The sequence below is a fragment of the Enoplosus armatus genome, chromosome 7 (assembly GCF_043641665.1).
Source record: "Enoplosus armatus isolate fEnoArm2 chromosome 7, fEnoArm2.hap1, whole genome shotgun sequence".
NCBI lineage: Eukaryota > Metazoa > Chordata > Actinopteri > Centrarchiformes > Enoplosidae > Enoplosus > Enoplosus armatus.
Window position 1 is genome coordinate 8,734,489 of NC_092186.1, and position 11,075 is coordinate 8,745,563.

Sequence of the window (11,075 nt, forward strand, 5' to 3'; positions counted from 1 at the left end):
GAAACTTATTCATCTTGTGAGTGAACATCCGGTGGGAGCCTGGATTTTTTTCGAAACGTAGAAGTAGTTGTTGCTTCTACTACTTTGTGTAACTCTAATGGCATTTATGAAGTTCACTAAGATTACTGGTCTATTATCCTTTAGTAAAACTTAAAAATATTGAGATGTTACTTTTTTCACTTTATCTCCCAGCTCTACCACACACACACTTTACTGTATTGAGCTGTAAAAGAGCCGCTGTCTCAGATATGCACACACTTGCCATGGGCCTGGACGAGTTCTGTGCTTGTTATTTTTCATTGCATTGATCTTTGTATCCAGCCACAAGCCCACTGAGGATTTTGAGTGTGCACACGGCGATCATGGCAAGAGTTGACTTTATTGCTCACTTACTGTTATGCAAAGAAGCAGAATTTTAGGAAATGCTTGAAGCTTTTAATAAAAAAGCACAAAGAGCAAAACAACTCCTTGCTCTGTGCCTGTATACTTTTCAGCATGGCTGCATTCTCAGTCGCCAAAGTTGTTTTCAGAGCGTGTGCGTTCTGGGTTTTGTTTATTACTTTCTCCATAACAAGATGTACTGTGTAATATGGAAAAAGCACTCAGCTGTTGTGAGGAAAATGAAACTGAATTTGCTGTATGTACAACACCGTGCTGATTAAGACTAAAATCTAAATGGAACTGTGATGATGGGGATGGCAGCGGTCATCAGAGTGCTGTTTTCATCTGAGGAAATGAATTTCATCTAACACACACCAACATACAACAGAACACAGCATGTCCTATAGGGGAATAAGGAGATTTAATCACCTCCTCTACCCTTTCATTTCATCTCATCTGCTTCTATGCCCTCCCCATTTAATAAGAAGCCAACAATAGCTCTGCCAGCATGAGGCCATTCTAAGTCCTGTTGACTCTCTATCTCCTCTCCTCCACCCAGCATCCCAGCATCCCTCTGTCTGTACGTCGGACTCTTGGTGGTAAAGCTCGTTTCCCGTCCTAGCTTTAATTACAAGGTAATTGGTCTCACTAACGAAGGGGAACATGGCCTGTGAGCGTGCACGTAACTGTGTCTATGTGCCTATGTGTGCGTATGTCTGTGTGTGTAGTGCATGTATGTGTGCATGTGTTTTGTTTTGTGTGTGTTCTGGGCTCTGACAGGGCATCAGAGAGAGTGGGCTGTGTAAACAAGCCGCTAGCATCCTGTCATGCAACGCTGAAGCGGTCCCCCCCCCCTGGACTGCACTGTCGGTCGCCCCTGAGCCACCACACACACACACACGCACGCACACGCTCAATTCCACCTCGGCGTAGCTGTTCATATCGAGCTGCAAAAGGAGATCAAGTAGCTCCCTGAGCACTGCATCGTGAGCTTCCACCAAATACTTCCTGTCATCAGAGGAAATAGAAAAAGCACCTCACACTTTGTCCTTGTCATTCCTCTGTTAGTCTCTCACCTGAATACACACACACACACACACACACAATATTTAGTCTGTTCAAACACTAAAAGACACATCTGACTGAAAAGTGTCAAAACTATTTGTTTCCTAAATCCCACAGTCTGTGTGAACAGGAGGCGCGCTTGTTTGTGTATGTCCGTGTGTGTGAGCATGTGTGTTTATGAACATATGTGTGTGTGTGTGTGTGTGTGTGTGTGTGACTGTCGAAACACTAGAGGTCCTTCTTTCAAAGCATTAGGAAACACAGGTAACTCCTCAAAACGCAGCAGTCCTCCTTTCATGCCAAGGCGAATGTGCCAGAACAAAGCCTTCTCTCATGTCTGTCATCTCTGCCAAAATATGGAACCAATTGAAGTTGTTGTCCTTCCTCCTCTCTATTCTTCTGTGTCTCATCTTGCATAATGAACCCCTTCCCTTCATTCACTCAGCCGGGGTCTTGGAAGGGTGGGATGGAGCAAAGGAGGACTGAAGAACATCATACGGCATGAAAAGGAAGCTCTGCCATCTGCCAGAGTGTCTCTCTATGTCTCTAACTTTCTCTTATCTCCTCACTGTGTATATATCATCATCATCACCATCATCATCATCATCCTTTAAGTCCAACTGAAATTAGAATTGCTAGTTTTTGTCTCTGTTAACAGCATACCCATCTGCTTTGGAAATGACATATCCTGTAGTCTATTTCTGAGAAAGAAATCACTACAAAGAAGTCTAGCACATTGAACAGCTTAACAAATTCCAAGATCATGTCAGATCAGGTGCTAATTTGTGTGGTAATTATTCTTCAATAACACTGCTTTCAAAATGCTGTTTGTTCATAGCTTATAAGCTGCAGTTACCAGCAGATGTTTTAGCCCATTTTGACCGAAAAGTCCAGCAATCAACAAATTAAGTTATATTTCAATACTAGAATACTTAGTTGTTTTGTGAAGCGGTACACAAGTTGTAGTTCATGTGGCGTCATCAGTGACAGTCTGCCCTGCAAACTCAGCCCCTAAAGTTTCTGAAAGAACCTTTGGAAAGTACTATCCCTGGAAGAAGGAACTAAATAGTTATTGGTTCCTCTGGTCAAAATCCGGTTTAGTTCCTGAGTTCCTCAAAAGGTTCTTGGTTCCCTGGGAAAGTTCCTGTGGTGGGTATGCCGTATTTGTTTAGAAACTACAGGCATAGCTGTAAATCAAACAAGTACAACGGCCTGCCCACTCAGAATCTTAGAGGAAGTTAAAGGAGCACTTCTGTTGCTCCAAAGACCTTTTTTCTTCCTTTCAATATTCCTTTCAAGTATTAACAATAAATCTGAAAAAGACTTTGACATTATTTTTTACTTTAAAACGGGATGACTTTTGAGATTTCAGTTGGACTATAAATCCCCTTCACTGACTACAAGAAAATGGAGTTGTGCAATATTCTTTGCCTAACAAGACACGAAAAAATGAACAATACAGATTTAGCTATAACACATACAACTGATGTTTCTTAGATGAGCTCTGTTTGTGTGTTGTGAGAAAACTGAAATAGAAAACAGCAGCCTGTCAACATCTAAGAAATGAGAAAAGTCCTGTCAATACACAGTCCTTCAACCAGCACAGCAGGGTGAGAGTATCGGCCTCTATTAGAGCCCGTGTGTGACATTGGGACGTTTTCCTTTTGTGCAAATTATGAGCAGGGAGCAAACTGTTGCTATGGAGACTGTAGTTAGTGATGCGGTGGGCGAAGCCACACCAACTACTGTGGAGGAGAGGACTAAGCTGAACATACTGAGAGGATCACAGAGTACACAAGCTACCGTAGCCACACACACACACACACACACACACACACACACACACACACACACACACACACACACACACATATAGTCCAAGACTCTGGAAAGCAAATAAAAGACTTTCACTGAAATATATTTTTCCCTCCGAGTCAGGCGTTTTCAATGCTTATTCGGTGTGGTCACATTTGAAAGCTTTTTTAATGTTCAGGAATAGGCTCAGAAGAGTGTGTCACTGGAGCTGCTGCACAGAAAGAGTATGTGGAATAAGATGCCTGCCTAGGAATAGCATTGATCACATCTCACCACCCTTACCTTGCCTTTTAAGTTATTATAGTGCAGAAAAAAAAAGTGGATGGATAAATAGACGGGTACGTTGAGGGTACGCACAGACTGGTGAAAGAGTACACAGCACGATGGATGGGTCACTAATTTTCCAGAAATAAACTGATGGGAGAGAAGGGCAGCAGACAGCAGGAGAGGACAGAGAGGAGGAAGTTATCTCTAAATATAGTTTTAGTGATGAAAAAGCCACGTTTGGAAAGTGTGTGCCACTATCTGCTAGTGGCCGTCATTTTTGTCTTCTATCCCCCCGAATCCACTATTGGCCTCCTCTGACAACCACAACAGCAGACAGCCAATTCAATTCAATCTCTGTCTGATTGGAGGGAACAGATCTGATTACCTCTCATAGAAGGCACACACACAAACAAATGCACCACACACACACACACACACACACACACTCAAAATACCGTTGTTTGTGCTCTAAGATTCCCCAGGGAACGATATCACAGTAAATGGCTGCGGTGATTGTGCCAGATAGACTGGATGTGTGCATAATATCCACACGAAGAAGATAATGTGTTTGCTAATCGCACACCAGAGACGAGCAAACACACACGCACATCCACACATCCACACATCCACACACACACACACAAAGGCTAACAGCTGCACAGCTATAACCCTTAACCACTCTTTTCATGCTGTTGGCTGCCAGCTACACTGTAGAAACATCCTCCCACACATCCTCAGCCAAATCTCATTGTGGGAGAGTCGTGATTTGTCAGAGTTGTGATGACAGTTGACTGCATGTGTTGACAGCAGCGGAAGTTATTATAACGTGTAATCATATTCTGTGTCACATCATGAAAGACAAACACGCATCAGTGAATGTTTTATTTGAACATTTAATGATTTAATAATGACACAATACTGAAAATAGAAAAAAAAAAACTTAATCTGTTGGCCAGAGTGGGCGATAAATCCCCAAAAATACAAAAGTCAGTGTTGCTATGTTAACAAGTAGGGTTTTAGAAATGAAAAACATCTAAATGATTGCTGGATACCTGCCAAAGTGGTTGCTTGGGTAGACAAGCTAACCAATCACAGTCACAATTTACTAACATTTGGCTCGCCTCAGATATTCATTCACAACCCTGATAATGTCTGTACATATTGTAACAACAATACGGGCACAATGCCAGCTCCACACAGATATGCCAAAATCAGGACAGTTTATAAACTGGGATTTCACTATTTTGAGCTGTATCCTTATTCACGCTTTGTGTTTAGTTTTGTCAGAATGGAGCCACCTTAGAAACTGAACTTCACGCTGCATCTACTGTGAATAAATACTGCGGACAAAAGTTTTATGTTATACAACTGTACTAAATTAGAGTACTGTAAAATAAAACTCCCCCATCTCTCAGGCACCCTGTTTTACCTAGAGATCCTCCGGAGGGTGAAGCGAAAGCAGAGCATTCGTTCATTATGCTGTAACAGCTTAAGTGTAATCTGTAATTATATTAATTACACTACATTTGACAAAATGCAGTGTTGCTGAAATCCTGCGTTCTAATGCCAGAATGATTTGCTTGCACGGTGAAAGTGGGAAATGCGATTCAGAGATTCCCCAGAGTCAGGCGTCCATGGTTCGTCGTTCTTCATTAGCAAGGTGGGCGCTGAGATGTAAAAGTTTTAAGTGGAGACAAAACTGTCTGCAGCTGTTGGACTCTTTACAAATGTCAAATTGGCTCGCTGTTCTAATTTGACATTCATATAAAAGTGTTTGCACTGGCAGACTGTCAACTCTATGTTTTATTTATAATGAAGAATATTGAAATTTGTTTCCTTTTAAAAAACTAACAGTTATACTGATTAACAAATATCCACTCTAGGCGTCTTACTGGAGTCGTCTCCCTTTGCATAACGTCAAGGTTGCAATAGACGGGGGGACCCCCCCCCCCCCCGTTGTATAGGACTGCATTATATTGAGGTGTTTCTCATTTTCTGCCCCCCCTCACGTATGTAAATGGTAAGGACAAAAAAATAGAAACGTACAGTAGTCCACAACGCCACCTTTATGGCAGGGTTGTTGTACTTTATTGCATTCGATTGTACCTAATAAAGGGGCCGCTGAATACAATTCTGTTACACAAAATTATATCTATTTTATAGTTTTGTAATTTTCTCAAATCTTTACTTTAATAGGCCACTAAAAACTGAAATAACCTGAGAGGGGAACACCACTCTGCTCCCAGAGCAGGGTTGTGAGCAGGCATTGCTTTGCTATAAAGGGTCACAAGCCTAAAAGGTTGGCGAAATGACCACCTATATTAATATTAGAATCGTTAAGATTTGCAGGTACACTACTAGAGGAGGTGGGGGAGGAAGGAGGCGGGGGGTGGAGAGAGAAAATCAGAGAGGTGGAGAGATGTAATCTTTCTGGATTTATTGAGGATTAATAAAGACTATTATACTTCAAGAAACGAGCCTGACCAATAAGACTGTCTAATTCATTGTCAGTGGAAGCAGAAAGCCGCAGTTATCCAGCTCAGGTCATGTAAATGCTAAAAGGTCAAAGGTTATCTCTATCTTGTCACAGTAATTCAATAAAAACCTTCTGGCAGAGAGAGAAGTTCTCTTAGAGGAATGACCCCTGAGCTCACCACTGAAACGTAATTGTACGTACAAAAAAACCAAAACACACGTGCACTCATAGACACACAGATACACACTGACACATGGAGCCAGGCACACGCCATCTTTGATTAATGTGTAACACGCAGCAGTCCCATAGTCTTTTTCATTACATTCTTCACCACAGAACTGTGAAACAAAGGCCTGAGATTAAACAGCTCTCCTTCACATTGACTCATTAGTCTCTCTCAGTCTCTCTCTTCGTGATCAGCCTCTCCTCTGTCTCACTCATTCAGGGCAAGGTCATTTAGGAGTCAGAGCAGTGGGTGGAGGAGGAGGATGAGGAGAGAGAGGAAGGATATTACAAGAGTGAAAGACTATCCTGCAGGGATTCTCACAACAGCGAAGCCGCCATTTACACCCTAATGATGATCAGCTATTCAGCGGGTCCTTTTTCATTCAAATCCAGCTACTCGAAAAAGACAGAAACTATGGGGCTGGACCGAAACGTGCGTATGTGCTGTATGTACACGGGAGTTTCAGGTCATACACATGAAGCAAAACAACAGCAACATTATCAAAGTTTCCTATTCCCAGAGCACGCTCATTGCTTGTATGTGGTATGATTGCATTTGACTTTCATCACCCTGCTGAGTATATGTGTATCTATGTGTGTGCGTGAACACATGTGTGTTTGTCGGGAAGAATGACCCAGATCAGAGCCGAGATGAGTACTCTGCGTGACGCCTCTGTAGCCCAGTAAATTTAACATACCATAAAAAAAAGAGAGAGAGAGAGAGATGCAGACAGAGACAAGGTGTAAGGTAGTGTGTGTGTGTGTGTGTGTGTGTGTGTGTGTGTGTGTGTGTGTGTGTGTGTGTGTGAGAGAGAGAGAGAGAGAGAGAGAGAGAGAGAGAGACACACACACACACAGAGACGGGGGTAGAAGGCAGAGAGGAGAAGCTAAAAACCCAAAAACCCTCAAGTCTGAATGCTGAAGGCAAACCATTCATCTTTCCTCTCATATGCTCTTCTGGGCTTCAATCCCAGTCCCAGTGTGTGTGTGTGTGTGTGTGTGTGTGTGTGTCTGCATCTCCCCACATATGGAGAGCAGTCTGAATGATGAACATGATCTCCATTGCAGCAGAACAATACTGTTTCTAAATAGGACATGAGAGGCATTCAGCCTTCCCTCACACACTGTGTATGGGGGAACCAACGCTTGTTTGCAGGGGCTGACACGCACGTGTGCAATGAGGCATCTGCTGCAGGTGATAGTGAGTGTGTGTTTCTGTGTGTGTTTCTGTGTGTGTGTGTGTGTGTGTGTGTGTGTGTGTGTGTGCATCCATTAAATGTCGTTCCCGACGGTGTCCAGAGTTTTTGCTACATCAATCAGATGCTTATTCAGAGAATGCTAGACGTCGCTCTCGCAGTCGGGCAGGTGGCACTGAGCAGCTGGGTGATGGCTGCCAGCCTGGCCCCTGGCATCACCTCTGCTCTGAGACCACCCAGGCCTGCTCTCATACACCTGCTAGCTACCTGCCTCTGGAGCTTTTCACACCTGGATCTGTTTGCTTCTCACCAACCACAACATCCCTGCACCTGTTTGGTAGCAACCTACTGCAGCGTAATACCCCCGTACCTGTTAATTAGCTATGAACAACAGCAGCCGAGCATTCTGTTGTCTGACCCGAATCCATCATCAACAGCGAATCAAGACACAAATAATAAAGAGAAAAAAGTAGCTGACAAAGGTTTTGGTGTAGTCTAACAATAGTTTTAGAGGGTACAGCCTTTATTAGAGTACATTGCAAAAACAGTCATTTGTTTTTGCAATATACTCTATTGTAATTCATCATCGTAACACATTACATTTTGATTTTCACCGTACAACAATATCCACCCCAGCCACAGCCTGTTGCTGCTTCTTTCCTCAGGCTGTGAGACTCCTCAACCTCATCCTCCGCACTCCACCATAAATAAAAGACTTTAAGTGAAACTTTCTGTCGGTTTTGCACATTACCATACCACATACCACTACCTTTGTATAATATATGTACATGAGCAACTGTATATAATGTTTTTATTTTTATTCTAATCTAAATATTTGTATATAAGTTCTGTGTGTGTTAGCCTGAAGGAGGCTACAACTTTCCTTTCATCGTGCAGCCCTGTGTTGTAGAGTGACAAATAAATGGCAGGACCCACATGAAACTTGCAGAAGACCCGTGTCTTGTTACAGATAACGGTGGGAATGTCGACATCACTGGTAAACAGACTAGAATCGTTTTTCGGCTGGCTCAAACATGGTGCAATATGGTGCCCATATCTAACAGGTTAGGATTTGGTCGTAATCTAAGTAAGTACTATTAAAGGGATTTCTTTCCTCCCAGAGTAACGAGTAAATTAATTTCACTACAACTTAGAAGAGTAATGAGCAATAACTTCCTTGTTTCAAAATGTACAACAGGTGTGATAGTGTGCTTACCTTTCCTCTTGGAGTCCCGTCTGACGCTGCTGGGCCTGACCGCTGGCTGTAGCTCTGTCTCTGTTGACATCCTCAGGCTCCAACTGGGCTAGACTCCGCTCCGCTTGGCTCCGCTGGGATCCGCTGGGCTCCGAGGGTCCAGTTCACAGCGTCAGTGCCGGCTGTGCGTGCGTGGGCGCCGGGTGTGTGCGTGGAGGCGCCAGGTGTGTGTGTGGGCACACAGGCTCATGGGAGATGGATGGGCTTTAGCCCTGACACAACATCCCACACACACCCACAGAGAGCTGGGGAGAAAGAGAGGAAGAAAGAGGTTTGCTTCAGTTAGGTTGTGTTTACTCCTGGCAGGCAAAACCTACCAAGAGCTCTCAGCAGGCATGAGAATGAGCTGGTTTCTGATCGGGGCCTTGAGTGGATGTTGCCCATGGTAACAGACTGGAGAGACCTGCTCTACACTTCCTGCTTCCTGTCAATAATGTGTCTCTGCAAGGACACTGCTTGAATAACAATCCCACCTCTTCAAACAACTTCCTTCTTCAATTATGCAATAATTATAATAACAGGTTTGCTATTTAAGTCCTAATAATGTTCATTTTCAAGTTTCAAGTTCAAGTTTTACAGCAAATTTTGATCAATTCAATTCTGTATAATTACTATTCTGGTCTCATTTTCAGTTTTAGTCATCTTTTCTATCAGTTACCACGTCACTGTGCTCACCGAGTTAATCGCTGTGATCTGGGAACTCACTACAACAATGTTGGGCCAAGAAACACGAGCAGCCAATCCAGCAGGTTGTAAACACGCAAACAATCTATCCCGATTATCTTAAACCACTTTATTTGGAGGTAAAACCAAACATGAGTGCAACCAAAATGTCATTTATAATCCCTCATTGCACTGGAAAACTGCATGCACACAACAAGAGGAAGTACTGTAGATCAAAGTAGAACCAGTCTGGCTGTAAACTGTGATGTTTGTTTACAAGGGATACTGGGTAAATAATTAAACCACATTAATGGTAATGTCTTGTTTGACTTTTATCAACATGTTGCCCCTGTTCAAAAGTTATTATTACCAACAGCAAAGACGACCAAAACTAACAAGCCAGGTTGTACGAATCTGTACTTTAATGTTTCCACCACACTCGTTGCCCTTCCTGGGCCCTGTCCAGTGCCTGATGGGCCCCTCTGGCCCCAGCATTCTGTCCCTTCTTTGCCATCTGCCGCTACTTTATTCTGAAGTGTTGACTGGCAGCGACTACCATAACCTAGCAGCCAAAAAACACTCAGATCCGCACTCTAACCCTGTCGCTTGAATGCATGAAAACACACACACATTTGCATGCACACACATATGCAGACAAGCTCCTTTCTTACACAGAGACGCTAAAGTACAAAGACAACAGGAGACAGCTGCACGTTGACATGCTGAATAATGAATCCGACTACCTTCTGAGCTGTTCTTCACCTCTCCTTAGACTACAAGTCTTGACCTCTCTTTCCCTCTCCCTCTCCATCTAACAGTGGCTGAGAGCAGACTTGAACAAAACGAAGACTGGTGCTTCTTGGAGAAGAGGGAAATCTCTCTTATTCTCGTCCTCCCCCTCTCCACGGTGTTTCTGTGTGAATAGGAGGCCCCTGTGAGCCTCGGGCGAGAACAGATGAATTGAGAGGCTTTTAATTTGCTGCAGACAGAACAGAGCAGAGTCCATTTAATTCTGCCAGCAGAGGCCATGTCGGCAAAATGCTGACAATATTCTTTATCTGGTCCAAACACACTGGAAAAGTGTGAGTCACTCCAATTACAGGCATTATCAGCAGCACTGTTCCACCAAATGGATAGAGAGAGAGTGAGTATGAAGAGAGGGGTTAGAGGGAAGAGAAATGAACAGAGTGGAAAGAAAGTGAGGGGTGAGGGAACATAGAGTGGGTGAGTAAGATAATGAGCAGGGGGTAAAAGGGGAGAGAAAAAAAGCCCAAGGAAGTAAAATCAGAAGAGAAAGGATGGAGTTTGAGCGGCTTCAGCCCTAACCCTGAACATGTCCCCCCTCTGTCCCTCTCTTCTCTTTTCCTTTTTGTTCTCTGAATTTGTTCTTCTCCTTCTAGCTGTGAAGTCTTTCAGCCAGCATCTGGAGCTTGTGTTTAAGAAAGGCAGTCTGTTAATCCTCGACTTGGACCAGAAAAGAAGCAGTCTAGAAACCCCCTCACTGCCTTAACCCAGAAAATAACATCTTTTATTCCACAACTACAAAAACCAAAATTCAAAGACGTGTTTCTGTGGTTTCACATTGAGTGTATAATCCAAAATATATCGAGAAAGAATTGTGAAATGAGTTTAGAGTTCATGTTCTGTCTCCTAAATTGCTCCTGTGAGAGCGCTACTCACTTAGTTGAAGAAGTCCAACTCATCCAACCATTGCAAGCAAAACAGCCACTAG

The 11,075-nt window shown here is 43.3% G+C and overlaps 1 protein-coding gene across 1 annotated transcript in view; it reads right to left on the bottom strand.

Moving 5' to 3' along the window:
• Positions 1-8,711, bottom strand: part of dab1a (DAB adaptor protein 1a) — a 39,562-nt gene extending 30,851 nt beyond the window's left edge. The window contains exon 1 of the mRNA XM_070909184.1: positions 8,642-8,711. Coding sequence (XP_070765285.1) covers positions 8,642-8,711 — 70 coding nt within the window. The remainder of the gene's footprint in view (positions 1-8,641) is intronic.
• Between the last annotated feature and the right edge of the window lie 2,364 nt (positions 8,712-11,075).